Below are 21,322 nucleotides of genomic sequence, written 5' to 3'. Positions count from 1 at the left end.
AGAAGTGCAACAGCCAACTAGAACAGAGACACTAAGCAGTGATTTAAGTTAGGCACATGGCACTCTGTCCAGAAAACCAAAGATGATCCAGAAACCAAGGAAGAAAAATAAAAAGAAATAGAAAGTCCAAGGAAGACAAACCCAGAAGTTAGTACCTATATGTATAATTGGTACAAATCCAGATGCCTAGGTATCAGTATAGACCCAGTGAGTAATAGTCCAAGCACCATGACAGCACTAGTTCCCTGCAATCTCTTTATAGTATGTATTTATAAACCCTAAATATCCCAAGACAAATGAATCACAGCAAATGACCTTTGCAACAACTTTGTGAAGATGACAGAGATTCATAAAGAGAAAATGATTAAGTCCCTTAAAGCATTTGAAAAAAAATGGAAGGGAATTTATAAACCCAGTAAAAAAAATGTCAAGAAAGTAAAGGAGATAGAAATACATAAGGAAATGAATGAGTCTATTTAATCCAGAAAATCAACATAAAAGCAACAAAGAGTATACAAAATGAGGGAATTCTCATAATGGATAATCTAAGTGAACAGGAATTACAGATACAACCATTGGCAAACAGAATACAAGAAACAGAAGAAAGAATCTTATTCATAGAAGACAGCATAGATAAAATAAAATCCTTCAAAGAAGATGTTAATTATAAAAAAAAATCCAGACAAAAAAACACCCAGGAAATCTGTGACAATATAAAAAGACCAAATATTAAACCAACAGATATAATAGGAGTTTAAAATGCCCAAGTCAAAACTTCAGGATATATTTTATCAAATTCTTAAAATAAAAATTTCCTAAAGAAAGTGATGCCTATAAACAGCAGCTTACAGAATACAAAAAGACAAGGAAAGAAAACCTTCCTGCTATATAGCAATCAAAACACTAAATAAAAAAAGAAAAGAAAACAACAAGTACAAAAAGATTAAAACTGCAAGGAAAAATGTCAAGTAATATATAAAGTCATGCCTAACACAATTGAATGGAACTTCTCAATAGAGGCATTAAAACTCAAATGGGCCTGGCCTGAGTTAAGTATATTCTAAGAGACCACAGATATCTATGAAGAGTATTATACCCAGCAAAACTTCCAATCACCATGGAAGAAGAAAACAAGATACTCCATGAGAAACACAAAGGACAAAAATGTACAAGTAGAAAATCTCTAACCCAAGGAAGTCAGATATACTCCTGAAACTTCAGGCATTAAATAATCTCATACCAGCATAATAAAAGGAGCAAAGCAAAAACGCACCCAACACCACCACCATCATCAATACCTACAACAAAATTACAAGAGTTAACAATCATTAATTATTGATATCTCTCATTATTATTGTACTTAATTCCTTGTCAAATAATATGACCAAACCAAATGCTGACAAAAACAAGATGTCTACTTTGCTGCATAATGCAAACACTCCTCAACATCAAGGATAGACATTATCTCAGAGTAAAGACCTAGAAATAATTTTCAAACAATTATCCAAGAAGATAGCTAAGGTAGTGTACTGGCTAGTTTTGTGTCAACTTTACACAGCTGGGGTTATCACAGAGAAAGGAGCTTCAGTTGAGGAAATGCCTCCATGAGATCCAACTGTAAGGCATTTTCTCAATTAGTGATCAAGGGGGTAAGGCCCCTTGTGTGTGGGACCATCTCTGGGCTGGTAGTCTTGGGTTTTATAAGAGAGCAGGCTGAGCAAGCCAGGGTAGGCAAGCCAGTAAAGAACATCCCTCCATGGCCTCTGCATCGGCTCCTGCTTTCTGGCCTGTTTGAGTTCCAGTCCTGACTTCCTTGGTGATGAACAGCAGTATGGAAGTGTAAGCCGAATAAACCCTTTCCTCCCCAACTTGCTTCTTGGTCATGATGTTTGTGCAGGAATAGAAACCCTGACTAAGACAAATTGGTACCAGGAATGGGGTATTCCTGTGACAACCTGGCCATGTTTTGGGGAGGTCTGTAGAAGGACTTTGGAACTCTGGGCTTGAAGATCCATTCGTTGTTAAGAGCTCTGTCAGATGTTTTGTAGGAGCTTGGAAGATAATGTTGAGAACACTGCAGAAGATGGAGGCCTGGCTTGTGAAATTTCAGAGGGAAAATTAAAGACTCTTTTCAGGGCCATTGCTGTTTTGATTGTGAAGATTCTGTAGTTCTGGTTAGCTGGGGCTGAAGAATCAGCTGTGATTAACAAGATACCAGAACTACCAAAGCAAAAACTTTGCATTACTGGGACTATTGATGCTGGTTAGCTGGAGCTAAGAAATTAGCGGTGATTAAGAAGAGATCAGCATCATTGAGGTGACATCTTCTGGGAAGTGTTTTCTGAAAGCACAAAGAGGCTGTGTTCCAGAGATAACCAAGGCTGTACTCCTGCTGCATAGGGACTTGGTAATATGTAAGGGTCACCCAGGTGGTACTGGTTTTGAAGGCATGAAGGGGTCATGCAGAGCAGCTGAGGCTCCGCACTGTGAGAGGCCATGGAAGGCCATTGGTGAAGGTGCAGCCTCAGTTGCAATTGAAGGCCCAGGACTGAAGGGGTCACGCAGTGTTTTGGAGATGCCAGTACCATGAGATGACCACCAAGAGCAGCAGCAGCAGTGGAGTACAGGCATCTGGAGCCTACAGGACGATGTGTGTGCTACAAAGGGCTTGGCTGGAGAAGTGACCCAAGCCCTTGGAGGAGCCCAGAAGATTGTGAGTTGGATCCCAGACATTGGACGGTTGGAGATTGATTTTTGCTTTTGATTGTGACTGTGGCCTGATATTTTCCCTCTTGAAGGAAGAAACTGTTTTAGTGGAGCCCACAGTTAAGAGACTTTTAATTATAAAAAGACTTTGAATTTTAAAAGAAATGGATATTTTAAAGAGATTGAAATTTTAAGAATATGTAAAGACTGTGGGACTTTTAAAGTTATTTAGATCGGGGATGAATAAGAATGTAAGGGTTGAGGCTTACTAGTGATGTGTTTGTGTGTCAAGTTGACAAGGGGTCAATTGTACTGGCTAGTTTTGTGTCAACTTGACACAGCTGGGGTTATCACAGAGAAAGGAGCTTCAGTTGAGGAAATGCCTCCATGAGATCCAACTGTAAGGCATTTTCTCAATTAGTGATCAAGGGGGAAAAGCCCCTTGTGGGTGGGACCATCTCTGGGCTGGTAGTCTTGGGTTTTATAAGAGAGCAGGCTGAGCAAGCCAGGGCAGGCAAGCCAGTAAAGAACATCCCTCCATGGCCTCTGCATCGGCTCCTGCTTTCTGGCCTGCTTGAGTTCCAGTCCTGACTTCCTTGGTGATGAACAGCAGTATGGAAGTGTAAGCCGAATAAACCCTTTCCTCCCCAACTTGCTTCTTGGTCATGATGTTTGTGCAGGAATAGGAACCCTGACTAAGACAGGTAGACATGTTGATGTCTAACAAAATAGACTTAAAACTAGCATACTTATATAAAGATGGGGAAGTGGACTTCATACTTATAAAAGAAAATCTACCAATATTATATTTCACTTCTCAAAAACTACACCTTAAATTCAAGGGTACCAAGACTTGAAAAGAAACATTAGTAAAAGTTAAATTATGCACCATCCCTCACACACTTGTAGATTGATACTTCAATATCCCACTCTCACCAATGGTCTGTTCATCCCAGACACAGAGTAACCATAGAAATCATAGAGGTATCAGGCAATATGAACCAAATGTATATAACAGATAACTAAATGTGTTTCACACAAACACAAGGGAAAATAATTTCTTCTGTGCACTTGATAGAACACTCTTAGAAAATTACTACAGACTTTTTTCAAAGCATGTCTAAATACATAAAAATTGAAATAAATCAGTATATATGATCAGACAAATACTAAATATAGTAGGATATCAACAATGCCAGGAACAACATACAGCTTACAAACTTATGGAAAGTGAACAACTCTCTACTGAATGAGTAATAAATCAATGTATAAATAAAGTAAGAAATTAAATACTTTGTACAATTGAATGAAAACGAATGTACATCACACTCAAATTTATAGTACTCAATAAAATTTTGCTAAGAGGAAGCTTTAAAGCACTAAGTATTTGTGTCAAGAATATTGCAGAGATCTCCTCCATTTAACTTAACAGCACATCTGTATGCTCTAGGGAAAAGAAGCAAATACATGCACAATGACTGCATGGCAGGAAATACTCAAACTCATTGCTTAATTTTATTTAAACAGAAACAAAGAGAACAAAACAAAGAATACAAAACAAAGAATACATTAAACAAGAGTTGATTCTCTAAGAAAAGCCATATGATAGGAAAACATTTATCCACACTGCCTAAAAGACACAAAGAAAATACCCAAATCACCAAAGTCAGAAACAAAAAGAGGCAAACAACATTTACCAAAGAGATCCATATAATCATGTTTTTACTTTAAAGATTCATATTCCACCCAGTGGTAAAAGAAAGGGACAATTTCCCTCATAAATACTACTTATCCAAGTTAAGTCAAAATTAGATAAGCAACATAAATTGTCCTATAGACTTGAAGGAAATTGAAGAAGTCATTAAAATCACCCAACTAAAACAAACACAAAAATTGAAGGCCAGGTGGTTTAGAGCAGAATTCAACCAGACTCTCGAGGAAGAACTAATGCTAATCCTCCTTGAAACATATCCAGAAGAAACAGTACACAGTTCATTTAAAATGCCAGTGACACTTTAATGACTAAAGCCACAAAGGATAAAAAAATATCAATTATAGACCAATTTCCCTCCTGACCATAGATGCAAAAATACTCAATAAGTACCTGAAAAGGAATTGTAGGAACACTTGAAATATCTACTATGATCAACCACGTGTAGTCTATGAGATGCAGCCATTGTTCAATATACAAAACTCTCTCAAGGCAATCCACATAATGAAAAATCTAAATCAAAGTACAGGATCATGTCATTAGATGCTGTAAGGCCATTTGACAAAATTGAGCACCTCTTCATGATAAAAGTCTTGTATAGATCAGAGATACAAAGGATATACACATAATAAAGGAAGATAACACCAAGCCTGTATCCAAGAAAGCAAATCCTCAAAAATCAGGAACAAGATAAAGCTGTACACTATCTCTAGATTAATTCAACATAGTATGTACAGTTGGAGATAAAACAGTAATACAGTAGAGGATTTTAAGGGATTACAAATTGAAAAGGAAGCAATCAAAATATCACTAATTGCAGATGACATGAGAATATAGATAAGTAACCAACAATTCTATCATGAAACTCATACTCCAAAATTGCAGGATTAAAAAAAAAAACTAATACACACACACACACACACACACACACACATGTGTGTGTGTGTGTGTCACTAAACATCTTATATTGCAACAATGAACAGGTTTAAGAAAAATTTAGGAATATAACACTTTTACTAAAGCCACAAATTATATTAAAAATGTGTATTAAAACTTACCAAGTGATCGAAAAACATTTATAATAAAAACATTAATTATTTCAAGAAAGAAATTGAAAAAGATATAAGAAGACAGAAGGACATCATGTGCTGTTATATCAGTAGGATCAACATAATGAAAATGGCTGTTAAGCTAAAAGCAATCTCAAGTTTCAATGTAATCTTTAGCAAAATTCCAACAGAATACTTTACAAGACTTAGAAGAATACTCAGCTTCATATGTAGAAATAAAAACCCAGTTAGATTAAAAAACTTCTGTACAATAAAAGAAAATCCCATTGTGTCACTCGCCATGATTTCAATCTGTACTATAAAGCAATAATAAAAAACCACATTGCATTAGCTAAAAAAGACAGGTTGGGTAATAGAATAGAATGGAATACCCTGACTTATATACATCCATCTAAGGACACCTGATTCCAGATAAAGATTTCAAAAATACACAATTGTAAAAAAGAAAGTATTTTCAAAACAAATGGTAAAATCTCACTAGATCCAGTACGTATAGAATGCAAAAAAATGCACATCTAGCATATTACTTAAAACTCAAGTTCAGTTGGATCAAATATATTTACATAAAACCAGAAACACTGAATCTATTAGGAGAGAAAGTAGGTCATAGCCTTGAATGCATTGAAACAGTAAACAACGTTCTGAACAGAACACCAATAATATTGTCACTATACATTATCACAGTTAATAAAAGGAAAGCTCATGAAAATGAAAAGGTCTTGTAAGACAAAGGAAACATCAATATATCAAAACAGTAGTCTTCAGAATGCAAAAACTATTTTCACCAACTCTATGTCTTCCACATAACTGATATGCAAAATATTTAAAACACTCAAGAAACTAGACATTAACAAACCAAATATTTTAGTTAAAATGCTGTACAGATCTAAACATAGAATTCTCAACAGGAGAATATCAGATGTCTGAGAAACTTTTAAATAAATGTTCAACAATCAACAGAGTAATGCAAACCAAAGCGATTCTGTGACTTCATACCACTCATGTCTGCCTGGCTAAGATCAGAAATAAGTGACAGTTGATGTTGTTGAGGACCTGAAGAAAAGGGTACCTTCCTCCATTCATGGCACTTTTATAATCACTTTGATTATAAAGGCCTCAACAAGCAGTCATAACACCCCTGAACATATATAAAAAGTATTGACAATTTACCACAATGACATTAGCTCACCTATGTTCTTTGCATCTTAATGCATAACAGCCAGAATCCAGAAGCAATCTATATACCCCTCAATAAAAATGAATTAAAAAGTGAAAATTTTACACTGAGCTGTATTACTCATCTCTTTATTTTTTTAATTTATTTTTTTTACTCAACTCTTTAAAAATGACATAAATGAACAACATTTGGGTATAGGCCCAGTAGTGGTATAGATGGGTTGTCAGGTAGACTATTTCCATTTTTCCAAGGAACCATCAGACTGATTTCCAAAGTGGTTTTACCAGCTGGCAGTTCCTCCAGCAATGAGGGAGTGTTCCTCTTTCTCCAAATCCTAGCCAGCATCTGCTCTACCCTGAGTAGTTGATCTTAGCCGTTCTGATTGGTGTGAGGTAGAATCTCAAGGTTGTTTGATTTGCATTTCCCTGATGACTAAGGGTGTTGAACATTCATTTGATATTCCTCAATTGGGTAGCCTTTGTTTAGCTCTGTACCCCATTTTTAATAGGGTTATTTGGTTATCTGGAGTCTAACTTGTTGTATTCTTTTTTAAACAATTTTTATTAGATATTTTGGATATCAGTTTTCTATGTGATGTAGGGTTGAGAAAGGTCTTTTCACAATCTGTGGGTTGCAGTTTGTCCTATTGATATCATCCTTTGCATTATAGAACCTTTTCCATTTTGTGAGGTTCAACTTGTCAATTTTTGATCTTGAAGCATTAGCCATTGGTGTACTGTTCATGAAATTTTCCTCTGTGTGTTCAAGGTGCTTTCTTAATTTCTCTTGTATGTGATTTAACATACCTGGTGTTTATGTGGAGGCCCTTGATCCACTTGGATTTGAGCTTTGTACAAGTTGATAAGGATGGATCAACTTGCATTCTTCTACATGCCAACCACCAGTTGAACAACCACCATTTTTTGAAAATTCTTTTTTTTTCCCCACTGAATAATTTTGTCTTCTTTGTCAAAGATCAAATGACCATAGGTGTATGGGCTCATTTCTGGGTCTTTAGTTTTTTTTTTTCCTTTTATCTACCTGCCTGTCTGTATCAATAACATGCAGTTTTTATCCCTATTCCTCCGTTGTACAGCTTGAAGTCCAGGATGATGATTCCACCCAGAAATTCTTCAATTGCTAAGAATGATTTTTTTTGTTGTGCTGTTTTGTTGTCGTTTATTTTTTGTTTATTTTAATCCAGATGAATTTGAAAATTACTCTTTCTATGTGTGTGAAGAATTGAATTGAAATTTTGATGGGTGTTATATTTGTAAATTGCCTTGGGTAAGATGCCCACTTTTACTTATTAATCCTACCAATACATGAGCATGGGAGATCTTTCCATCTGTGGTCTTCTTTGATTTCTTTCTTCAGAGATTTGAATTTTGTGTCATACAGATCTTTCACTTGCTTGGTCAGAGTCACGTCAAGACAGTTTATATTATTTGTGACTTTTGTGAAGGGTGTTTTCTCCCCCATTTCTTTTTCAGCCCATTATCCTTTGAGTAGAGGAAGGCTACTAATGTGAGTTAATATTATATCTGACCTGTTTGTTGAAGTTGTTTATTTGCTACAAGTGCCATCTTGTGGATTTTTTTGGGATGCTTATGTGTACTATCATATCATGTGTAAATAGTGATACCATGACTTCCTTCTTTCCAATTTGTATCCCTTTGATTATCTTTCGTTGCCTAATTGCTCTGGCTAGAACTTTGAGTAGTATATTGAATAGACATGGCGAGACTGGGCAGCCTTGTCTTGTCCCTGATTTTAGTGGGATTGTTTCAAGGTTCTCTCCATTTACTTTGATATTGGCTACTGGTTTTCTGTATATTTCACTTATTATATTTAGACCTAGACATTGAATTCCTGATCCCTCCAATAGTTTTAACATGAAGGGGTGTTGTGCTTTGACAAAGGCTTTGGTAGCATCTGATAGGGTGGTCTTATGTTTCTCTTTCCCTGTTAGTTTTCCCCTTTGAGTTTGTTTATATAATTAAGTTGATGGATTTCCTTATATTGAACCATCTTTGCATCACTAGGATGAAGCCCACTCAGTCATGGGGATGATGGTATTGATTTCTTCTTTGATTCAAATTGTGAGATTTTATTGAGTATTTTTGCATTGATATTAATATGGTAAATTGGTCTGAAATTTTCATACTATATTGGGTCTTTGTGTGATTAAGTATCAGTGTATTGTGGCTTCATAGCACACAGTGGGCAATATTCCTTCGATTTTTATTTTATGAAATAGTTTTAGAAGTATTGGATTAGGTGTTCTTTGAAGGTCTGATTGAATTCTGCAATAAAGCAAATTGGTCCCGCTGTTGTTGTTGTTGGTGGTGGTGTTTTTTTGTTTGTTTGTTTGTTTGTTTTTGTTTTTTTTGTTTTTTTTTTGTTTTTTTTGTTTTTGTTTTTTTTGCTGGGAGACATTTAATGGCTGCTTTCTTTTCTTTATAATTATGGTACTGTTTAAATGGTTTATCTGATGCTAATTTAACTTTGGTAGTTGGTATTTGTCTAGAAAAATCATCCCTTTTTTCTAGATATTCCAGTTTTGTTCAGCACAGGCGTTTGCAGTAATATCTGCTTCACTATGATTATAGAAGTCTTATGTATTATATTCAGAAGCTTGAAACAACCTAGATGTCCCCCAATCAAAGAATGGATACAGAAATTGTGGTACATTTACACAAACAGATTACTATCCAGCTATTAGAAGCAAAGACTTCATGGAATTCTCAGGCAAATGGATATCCTGTGTGAAGTAACCCAGGAACAAAAGAATATCCATAATATGTATACACTGGTAATTGGATTTTAGCCTGAAAACTCAGAATACCCATGATATACCCCACAAATCATATGCAACTTAGAAGTAGGAAGAGGAGAGTGCAGGTGCTTCAGTCATGCATAGAAGTGGGAACAAAATAACCACATGAGCTAGACCGAGAGAGGAACCACTGAGGGAGAGAAGAGGGAGAGGGAAAGGGGGGCAGGAACAGGTACAACACAGAAGCACAGAGAGTCAGGAAATTGCATAGAAACATATAGCGGACGGGGATGCAGAATTGAGGTAGTCACTAGCACATCCCAGATTCTAGGGTACTGAGAGGTTCTCAGGAGCTAATGATGATGACTTTAGCCAAAATACTCAACAAAGAGAGATACAAAGTGCTTGTAGAGACAAACCTCCCGGAGAGAGGCACAACACCCAGTTGAGAAATGGTGCCACCTATCCATCTCAAAATTTAAACCTACAAATGTCCCTGTGCAAAGGAAAGGCAGGGAAAAAAATTGAAACTGAGACTGAAGTATAGGCCATTCAGAGACAACCTCACCTAGGGATCCATCTCATCTGCAGCTACCAAACTTCCACAGTATTGCTGATGCCAAGAAGTGCTTGCTGACAGGAGCCAGATATGGCTGTTTCCTGGGAGATTCTACCAGCACAAGACCCACACAGATACAGATACTTATACCCAACTGTCAGACTTAGTCAATGGGACCTCAGGGGAAGAGATAAGGAACGGCCTGAAGTAAGCAAAGGGGGATTGCAACCCAATAATAAGACCAATATCAACTAACTGGTCAGCCGAGCTATTCTAAGGGCTAAACCACCAACGAAAGGGTGTACATGGAGGGAGTCAAATATACATATACATATGAAGTCGAGGATGGTCTTATCTGACATCAGTGAGAAGGGAGGGAGGCTTCATGTTCCAGCATAGGGTGATGCTAGAGAGGTGAGGTGGGCATGGGTGAATGGCTAGATGAGCACCCTCATAGACACAAAGTTGAGGGGATGGTTGGAGATGGGATGGGGTGTTGGTAGAGCGGTAACCAAGAAGGGGGAGATCATCTGAAAATGTAATCAAACAAAATGATTAAAAAATGACAGAATAGAATTTGGAACTAGAAAAACTTATCTCTAGCATGGTTTCCCAGGCCCAGAAAGATGAACATGCCATGTTCCCACTTATAAGTGGACATGAGCTGTGAAGTATAGATTTTGACAAAGCAAGTAAGAAGGAGGACTAAAGGGAGGGTGCAAGGATGTTCACAATGTATCAAATATTAATGTCATATTTATATAAAGATCTTGCTTTTTTGTTTATTAGCATGTATTTTCACTTCCACTGTCCTATTGGAATGTTATTTTGTGAATTTACATGATCTTAAACCAAAACCACTATACTTTTGTTATTAGGATATTTTGGTGGTTTAATATTTACCCAATATTCATGCAACTGGTAACATAACTAGCAATATTTCACTGAAAAGAATTACAGTTTTAAAATACCACAATATAAAATAAATCAAATATTTAGATTTCGTTTTCTGTGTAAAACACTTTAGCTTGAAGTTCCAATGCTTGTCTTACTGTTGATTATGCTTCCAAAGAATTAAAAAACACATAAAAAAGAACAAAAACCACTTCTTTCATTAAATTATTGCAAAATGAATTAATAAAAAAATCAGAAAATAAATTCAATTACACACAGGTAAATTGAAACAGAAATGTTGATGTATATAGTTCTAGCCACGCTAAAGCACATCATCATTTGTGTTCATTGCAATCATGATGCTTGTGCTTGTGCACAATGACTCATAGTGTGCAGAAAATGCACTGACCACTGTCAGAAATAGCCATGTCAAATGGCTATGCACTCCTTCACTGTATTATAAGAGGTTTGAACGAAGATTAGTAGATATTAATGTATCTCTGTACATATACCCTATTTGTATAAAACTAAATATTGTTAAAATAAGTTAAATAAGGCAAATAACTATATTTATCATACATGGTAAATAAAACAATCTGCAAATTTTATTTCCTTATTTTATATCATGTTAAATAATCTGACAAGTCGTTTGCAACTGTTTGTTTTTGATGAGCTTGGCACTTAAATCTGTTTATTTCACATGTGTTTTTGCAGTCAGATTGCTATCACTATACTGTGTGGAGAGACATGGGGCATAGTGCAAAGTGCTGCCTGGCATTGAGATACTGCACACGAAAAGAAATGAGAAATCAAATACAGTGTTATTTCTAGCAAAACAAAAAAAAATGTATCCTTGAAATATGCATATGAAATATTTCCCCAAGCTGTGAACTTTTCAATTACACTGGTCACTATTAAATCTTATGACAAAATATACAAAGATGTCTTCTCTACCTAAAAATGTTTCATTTCTGAATTACATCCCTTCTGCACTGTCTTGACCTAACTAACACATTATCACCATACCAATTTGTTAACAAAGAGTAGCAATGTATCATTCCTAAGAACCTACTTAGTCTTTCAGCAATTTTCTAGCAACTAACCACAATCTGGACACTGATTGCCCATGTTTATTCCCCCATGGTGAGTTCAGGGTTGAATACATGCTTTGTTTGTCCATTTCAGTTCTTTAGTTTATGTGCATACTACAGTGATAGAAATTTCAACATGATACAAAATATTCTTTATTTCTTTGAAAAATTATTGCACATGGTTATCTCTGAGTTCACCAAGGAAATTGAAATAAACTGTCTATCTAGATCTGCTGTTCCTGCAGAATAAAAACTACAGAAGAGTTATCAGTGCACAAAATCTCATTGAATATTATTTTATGAATAAATCCTCAAAGTCAAATAATGTATAAAGGAAAAATATGGTTTAAATATGTTTTAATCAAATCAAATGATGTGAAAATATTAGCTTTCAATACTATATAAAATGTTAATGATACAAAATAACAGTGAAAATAGGTAAATTTCTTATTCTGCCATTATTGAACTCAAATCAGAATTAGCTGACACAAGCAACACAGATCACTCTAGAAGCTTTGCAGGGCTTCCAAAGTCACAGACTTCAAAGGCATTATCTGCTCTAACACAATCACGACTGGGATTTCCCTATTCTCTGAACTGTTGTGTCAGGCTACTGCCAATTCCCTTTCTAGTACGGAACTGGCATGGTATATGCCCTGAGTCTGAGGAATGACAGGCAGCATGGGAAAAGGAGAACCAACTGCAGCAATCAAATATTAAACATAAAACTATTCAATGACACATTTTTTTCTTCTCACTTGAGAGGACAGAAAGAGGCACTAAGAAAACAAAATTAGAGAACTTGGTATGGAATATGTGGAGCCTCATGATAAGAAATACTTGGGAAAATGTTAGAATACATATTAAAATCAGGAGACAAGAATATGTAAAATTAGTTAATACAAAGCACTTACCCAAAATAATTATCTGAATCCATAGGAAAGTATTTCCAATCTGTTGTTGTACGTACAAGTGAATTATGTAAAATTGGAAAAAATGCACCAATGACAACAGTTCCATCAGAGTATATTAGGTATTTTGTGTCAGTTGGGCAGATATGAGTTGCAATGATCCAGGTGAAAGTTGGCATCTGTAAAAACCAAACGATAAGAAGCCAAGAGAGCAGCATATTAAGTGATATTTCTGTTAAGATCTAAGTCAAGGGGTGGTAAAACACACGGTGTGTAACATATATATTTTGAGTTACTGTGCTTGTATATTTGCATTGTTGTTGACAGTCTGACTGAATATGTCACTCTAATCATCTAGAGACGTTTCAGGGATCCTTTCCTCCACCTCTTGAGAGTTCTATGGCACTTGATCCTTCAGGCTCTCCACCTGAGGCACCGCACTCAGTGATAAACAGATTACTGCTTAACAGGACATACTTTCTTTTCTAGTCAGAATCACAATTATTTACTCCAAGACTGAAAACCCCAGGGTTGCTCTCTGCTTCTCTGGTTTTGGCCACAGGGGTGTACCAAGACAGATTTTTTTTTGAGAGAGTTTATCAAGATAATGTCCAGATATGTCATCAAAGATAATCATTATTGGAAATACGGGAACAGAGAAGAAAAAACACATACCACGAATTGATGGTTTAATTAAAGGGACACCAGAGTCCATAAAATTAATACCTTTTACTTTCCTATGTGTCTCAGGATTCTGAGACCATTCTGTCTTTGATACATGCATGTCTATATACAAATAATTGGCCAGTTCATTGTTCTGATCTTTTGGGTCTCATTCTTATGTAGCCTAATGTGAAGGTGAACTTATCACATCTGATGCATAACTTAATTTCACTGTAGAAATCATACTAATTTGATCTTAAGTTTGATCTTCTTGGCTACTTTTCTCTATTTTTATCCATGTTGGATCACTGAATTGATATATCTTCATTTTCCTCCTTACCACTTCTCCCCCTTTTTTACATGAGCATATTAGAGAAATACTGCCCCCAACCTCCAATTTCTCCAAATGACATATGTGCGGAGGATCTCTATGTGCATTTTATGTAATTACTCTACAGATAAAACAAGAGAAAGTATTATTTTCTAGCAATAAAACATTTTTAGTACCGTGAAATACATTGTGCTGTAGTTTAGACATGGCTACATTTTCTTGTTTCTTTGATTGCTATGAAAGCTTGATAACCCCGCCTGGGAGGGCTCTGCTGTGGAGCACCTGGGGGAGCCATCTTGGGTTCCCAGATCCCTCAGTGACTAGTCTGCACAGGTGACAGTGTGGACTACAGAAGTTATTCAGCTTCTGGGACAAGCCCTGTTTCCAGCTGCAGACATCCGGGCACCTTTATTGCCAGAGGAGAGGTGTCTGCCCTGCCCAGGTGGGCTTGCTGAAGAGCATCTGGGGGACACATCTTGGATCCAGGTTCCTTCAATGAGTAGTCTGTGCAGGTGAGAGTGAGGACTACAGAAGCTACACAGCTTCTGGGACAGGCAGAAGTGACACAGCTTCTGGCACAGGCCCAGTTTTGGGCCTTCATCTTCAGCCAAGAGGCAGGTCTGAATGCCAGATACCTGTGCACCTTACCTGCAAGAGGAGAGCTTTCCTGCAGAGAGTACTCTGATCACAGAAACTCAGGAGAGAGCTACACTCCCAGTTCTGCTGACAGAGGTTAACAGAATCACAGGAGGAACAAGTCCAACCAGAGACAACTATAACAACTAACGCCAGAGATTACCAGATGGCAAAAGGCAAACATAAGAATCTTACTAACAGAAACCAAGACCAATCACCATCATCAGAACCTAGCATTCCCACCTCAGCAGTCCTGGATACTCCAACATACCTGAAATGCAAGATTCAGAGTTAAATTCATATCTCTTGATGTTGGTAGAGGACATCAAGAAAGAGTTTATTAGAGCCATCTTGGTTCCCAGATCCTGCCAAGACAAGTCTGCGCAGGTGAGAGTGTGGACTACAGAAGCTAACAGCTTTTGGGACAGGCAGAAGCCACAGAACTTCTGAGGCAGACAGCTTTTCGGGCTCCAGACATATGGGCACCTTCCCTGCCAGAGGAGAGGTGTCCACCCTGCCTGGAAGGGCTTTGCCAGAGCACCTGGGGGAGCCATCTTGGTTCCCAGATCCCACCGAGACTAGTCTGCACAGGTGAGAGTGTGGACTACAGAACCTACACAGATTCTGGGGCAATCCCTGTTTCAGGCCTTCATCTTCTGCCAGATATCTGTGCACATTCCCTGCAAGAGGAGAGCTTGCCTACAGAGAGTGCTCTAACCACTGAAACTCAGGAGAGATCTAGTCTCACAGGTCTGCTGATAGAGGCGATCAGATTCATGAGAGGAACAAGCTCTAACCAGAGACAACTATAACAACTAACTCCAGAGATTACCAGATGGCGAAAGGCAAACATAAGAATCCTACTAACAGAAACCAAGGCCATTCACCATCATCAGAACCTAGCACTCCCACCTCAGCCAGTCCTAGGTACCCTAAGACACCCGAAAATCTAGACCTGGATTTAAAAGCATATCTCATGATGATGGTAGAAGACATCAAGAAGGACTTTAATAACTCACTTAAAGAAATACAGGACAACACTGCTAAAGAGTTACAATTCCTTAAATAAAAACAGGAAAATACAACCAAACAGGTAGAAGTCCTTAAAGAAAAACAGAAAAACATATCCAAACAGGTGATGGAAATGAACAAAACAATACTAGACCTAGAAGGGGAAGTAGACACACTAAAGAAAACCCAAAGTGAGACAACACTGGAGATAGAATCCCTAGGAAAGAAATCTGGAACCATAACACAAGCATCAGCAACAGAGTACAAGAGATGGAAGAGAGAATCTTAGCTGCAGAAGATTCCGTAGAGAACATGGGTACAACAATCAAAGAAAATGTAAAATGCATAAAGGTCCTAACTCAAAACATCCAGGAAATCCAGGACACAATGTGAAGACCAAATCTATGGATAATAGGAGTAGATGAGAATGAAGATTCTCAAGTTAAAGGGCCAGCAAATATTTTCAATAAAATTATGGAAGAAAACTTCCCAAATCTAAAGATAGAGATGCCCATGAACATAAAAGAAGCCTACAGAACTCCAAATAGACTGGACCAGAAAAGAAATTCCTCCCAACACATAATAATCAGAACAACAAATGCACCAAATAAAGATAGAATATTAAAAGCAGCAAGGGAAAGAGGTCAAGTAACATATAAAGGAAGGCCTATTAGAATTACATCAGACTTCTCATGAGAGACTATGAAAGCCAGAAGATCTTGGACAGATGCTATGCAGACCCTAAGAGAACACAAATGCCAGCCCAGGCTACTATACCCAGCAAAACTCTCAATTACCATATATGGAGAAACCAAAGTATTCCATGATAAAGCCAAATTCACACAATATCTTTGTACAAATCCAGCCCTTCAAAGGATATAAAGGGGAAACTTCAACACAAGTTCAGAAACTACACCCTAAAAAAAGCAAGAAAGCAATCCTTCAACAAACCAAAAAGAAGATAGCCAGAAGAACAGAATCCCAACTTTAACAACAAAAATAACAGGAAGCAACAATTACTTTTCTTTAATTTCTCTTAATATTAATGGACTTAATTCCCCAATAAAAAGACATTAAGTAATAGACTGGCTACACAAACAGGACCCAACATTTTGTTGCTCACAGGACCCACCTCAGGGAAAAAGACAGACACTACCTCAGAGTGAAAGGCTGGAAAACAATTTTCAAGGAAATGGTCCGAAGAAAAAAGCAGGAGTAGCCATTCTTTTTTTTTTTTTTAATCTGGTATTTTCCTCATTTACATTTCCAATGCTATCCCAAAAGTCCCCACACACACCCCCACAATCTCCTACCCACCCACTCCCCCTTTTTGGCCTTGGTGTTCCCCTGTACTGGGGCATATAAAGTTTACAAGTCCAATGGGCCTCTCTTTGCAGTGATGGCTGACTAGGCCATCTTTTGATACATATGCAGCTAGAGACAAGAGCTCTGGGGTACTGGTTAGTTCATATTGTTGTTCCATCTATAGGGTTGCAGTTCCCTTTAGCTCCTTGGGTACTTTCTCTAGCTCCTCCATTGGGGGCCGTGTGACCCATCCAATAGCTGACTGTGATCATCCACTTCTGTGTTTGCTAGGCCCCGGCATAGTCTCACAAGAGACAGCTATATCTGGGTCCTTTCAGCAAAATCATGCTAGTGTATGCAATGGTGTCAGCATTTGGAAGCTGATTATGGGATGGATCCCTGGATATGGCAATCACTAGATGGTCCATCATTTCGTCACAGCTCCAAATTTTGTCTCTGTAACTCCTTCCATGGGTGTTTTGTTCCCATTTCTAAGAAGGGGCAAAGTGTCCACACTTTGGTTCTCGTTCTTCTTGAGTTTCATGCGTTTAGCAAATTGTATCTTATATCTTGGGTATCCTAAGTTTCTGGGCTAATATCCACTTATCAGTGAGTACATATTGTGTCAGTTCGTTTGTGACTGGGTTACCTCACTCAGGATGATGCCCTCCAGGTCCATCCATTTTCCTAGGAATTTCATAAATTCATTCTTTTTAATAGCTGAGTAGTACTCCATTGTGTAAATGTACCACATTTTCTGTATCCATTCCTCTGTTGAGGGGCATCTGGGTTCTTTCCAGCTTCTGGCTATTATAAATAAGGCTGCTATGAATATAGTGGAGCATGTGTCCTTACCGGTTGGGGCATCTTCTGGATATATGCTCAGGAGAGGTATTGCTGGATCCTCCGGTAGTACTATGTCCAATTTTCTGAGGAACCGCCAGACTGATTTCCAGAATGGTTGTACAAGCTTGCAATCCCACCAACAATGGAGGAGTGTTCCTCTTTCTACACATCCTCACCAGCATCTGCTGTCACCTGAATTTTTGAACTTAGCCATTCTGACTGGAGTGAAGTGGAATCTCAGGGTTGTTTTGATTTGCATTTCCCTGATGATTAAGGATGTTGAACATTTTTTCAGGTGCTTCTCTGCCATTCGGTATTCCTCAGGTGAGAATTCTTTGTTCAGCTCTGAGCCCCATTTTTTAATGGGGTTAATTGTTTTTCTGGAGTCCACCTTCTTGAGTTCTTTATATATATTGGATATTAGTCCCCTATCTGACTTGGGATAGGTTAAGTTCCTTTCCCAATCTGTAGGTGGTTGGAGTAGCCATTCTTATATCGAATAAAATTGACTTCCAACCCAAAGTTATTAAAAAAGACAAGGAGGGGCACTTCATACTCATCAAAGGTAAAATCTACCAAGATGAACTCTCAATTCTGAATATATATGCTCCAAATGCAAGGGCAGCCACATTTATTAAAGAAACTTTAGTAAAGCTCAAAGCACACATTGTACCTCACACAATAATAGTGGGAGACTTCAACACACCACTTTTACCAATGGACAGATCATGGAAATAGAAACTAAACATGGACACAGTGACAATAACAGAAGTTATGAAACAAATGGATTTAATTGATATCTACAGAATATTTTATACTAAAACAGAAGGATATACCTTCTATTCAGTGCTACATGGTACCTCCTCCATAATTGACCGTATAATTGGTCACAAAACAGGCCTCAACAGATACAAAAATATTGAAATTGTCCCATGCATCCTATCTGATCACCACGGACTAATGCTGATCTTCAATAACAACATAAATAATAGAAAGCCAACATTCACATGGAAACTGAACAACACTCCACTCAATGATTCCTTGGTCAAGGATGAAATAAAAAAAAGAAATTAAAGTCTTTTTAGAGTTTCATGCAAATGAAGCCACAACATACCCAAACTTATGGGACACAATGAAGGCAGTCCTAAGAGAAAAACTCATAGACCTTTTTGGGTGCTTCCAAAAAGAAACTAGAGAGAGCATATACTAGAAGACTGACAGCACACCTAGAAGCTCTAGAACTAAAGGAAGAAAATCCAATCAAGAGGAGTAGACATCAGGAAATAATCAAACTCAGGGCTGAAATCAACCAAGTGGAAACAAAAAGAAATATTCAAAGAATCGACCAAATCATTAACTGGTTCTTTGAGAAAATCAACAAGATAGATAAACCCTTAGCCAGACTAACTAGAGGGCACAGAGACAGTATCCTAATTAACAAAATGAAAAATGAAAAAGGAGACATAACAACAGAACCTGAGGAAATCCAAAACATCATCAGATCATACTGCAAAAGGCTATATTCAACAAATCTAGAAAACCTGGATGAAATGGACAAATTTCTAGACAGATACCAGGTACCAAAGTTAAATCAGGATCAGATTAACGATCTAAACAGTCCCATTTCCCCTAAAGAAATAGCAGCAGTCATCAATAGTATCCCAACCCCCCCCCAAAAAAAAAGCCCAGGATCAGATTGGTTTAGTGTAGAGTTCTATCAATCCTTCAAAGAAGACCTAATTCCAAATCTTTTCAAACTATTCCACAAAATAGAAACAGAAGGACCCTATCCAATTCATTCTATGAAGCCACAATTACTCTGATACCTAAACCACACAAAGATCCAACAAAGAAAGAAACTTCAGACCAATTTCCCTTATGAATATTGATGCAAAAATACTCAATAAAATCCTCGCAAACCGAATCCAAGAACACATCAAAACGATCATCCATCATGACCAAGTAGGCTTCATCCCAGGGATGCAGTGATGGTTTAGTATACGGAAATCCATCAACATAATCCACTATATAAACAAACTCAAAGACAGAAAACCACAGTGTCATCCCGTTAGATGCTGAGAAAGCATTTGACAAAATCCAACACCCCTTCATGATAAAAGTCATGGAAAGATCAGGAATTACAGTTACATACCTAAACACAATAAAAGCAATACACAGGCAACCAGTAGTCAACATCAAACTAAATTGAGAGAAATTCGAAGCAATCCCACTAAAATCAGGGACTAGACAAGGATACCCACTTTCTTCCTACCTATTCAATATAGTATTTGAAGTTCCAGCCAGAGCAATTCGACAACAAAGGAGATCATGGGGATACAATTTGGAAAGGAAGAACTCAAAATATCACTATTTGCAGATGATATGATAGTATATATAAGTGACCCAAAAATTCCAACAGAGAAATCCTAAACCTGATATACTGCTTCAGTCCAGTAGCTGGATATAAAATTAACTCAAATAAATCAATGGCCTTACTTTACACAAAGGATAAACTGACTGAGAAAGAAATTAGGGAAACAACACCCTTCACAATAGTCACAAATAATATGAAATACCTTGGTGTGACTATAACTAAGGAAGTGAAAGATCTGTATGATAAGAACTTGAAGTCTCTGAAGAAAGAAATTAAAGAAGATCTCATAAGATGGAAAGATCTCCCATGTTCATAGATTGGCAGGATCAACATTGTAAAAATGGCTATCTTGCCAAAAGCAATCTACAGATTCAATGCAATGCCCATCAAAATTCCAACTCAATTCTTCAACGAATTAGAAAAGGAAATTTGCAAATTCATCTGGAATAACAAAAAAACCAAGGATAGCAAAAACTATTCTCAACAATATAAGAACCTCTGGTGGAATCACCATGCCTGACCTCAAGCTGTACTATAGAGCAATTGCGATAAAAACAGCAAGGTACTGGTACAGTGACAGACAGGTAGATCAACGGAATAGAATTGAAGTCCCAGAAATGAGTCCACATGCTATGGTCACTTTATCTTTGACAAGGGAGCAAAAACCATCCAGTGGAAAAAGGACAGCATTTTCAACAAATGGTGCTGGTACAACTGGTGGTTATCATGTAGAAGAATGCGAATAGATCCATTCTTATCCCCTTGTACCAAGCTCAAGTCTAAGTGGATCAAAGACCTCCACATAAGACCAGAGACAGTGAAATTAATTTACACAATGGAGTACTACTCAGCAATTAAAAACAATGGATTTATGAAATTATTAGTCAAATGGCCCTATCTGGAAGATATCATCCTTAGTATGGAAAATTAAAAAATTAAATTAAAGTAAATTAAATTGAATTAAATTAAAAAATTAAAGTAGGAAAAAGCCTCGAAGATATGGGCACAGGGGAAAAATTCCTAAAGGGATCATCAATTGCTTTCGTTGTAGAATCAAGAATTGATAAATGGGACCTCATAAAATTGCAAAGTTTCTATAAGGCAAAAGACACTATCAATAAGACAGAAAGGCCACCAATAGATTGGGAAAGGATTTTACCATTCCTAAATCTGATAGGGACTAATATCCAATATATATATACAAAGAGCTCAAGAAGGTGGACTCCAAAAATTCAAATAACCCCATTAAAAAATGCGG

The 21,322-nt window shown here is 37.2% G+C and overlaps 1 protein-coding gene across 1 annotated transcript in view; it reads right to left on the bottom strand.

The window, feature by feature from the left end:
- Vmn2r81 (vomeronasal 2, receptor 81) overlaps nt 1-13,133 on the bottom strand; it is a 46,759-nt gene extending 33,626 nt beyond the window's left edge. Inside the window, exon 1 of the mRNA NM_175936.2 lies at nt 12,902-13,133. Within this exon, the coding sequence (NP_787950.1) occupies nt 12,902-13,116 (215 nt within the window). The 5' untranslated portion in view covers nt 13,117-13,133. The remainder of the gene's footprint in view (nt 1-12,901) is intronic.
- Between the last annotated feature and the right edge of the window lie 8,189 nt (nt 13,134-21,322).

This window comes from Mus musculus, chromosome 10, assembly GCF_000001635.26.
Source record: "Mus musculus strain C57BL/6J chromosome 10, GRCm38.p6 C57BL/6J".
NCBI lineage: Eukaryota > Metazoa > Chordata > Mammalia > Rodentia > Muridae > Mus > Mus musculus.
Note: the sequence above shows the minus strand (reverse complement) of the source record. Positions and strands in the feature narration are given on the sequence as shown.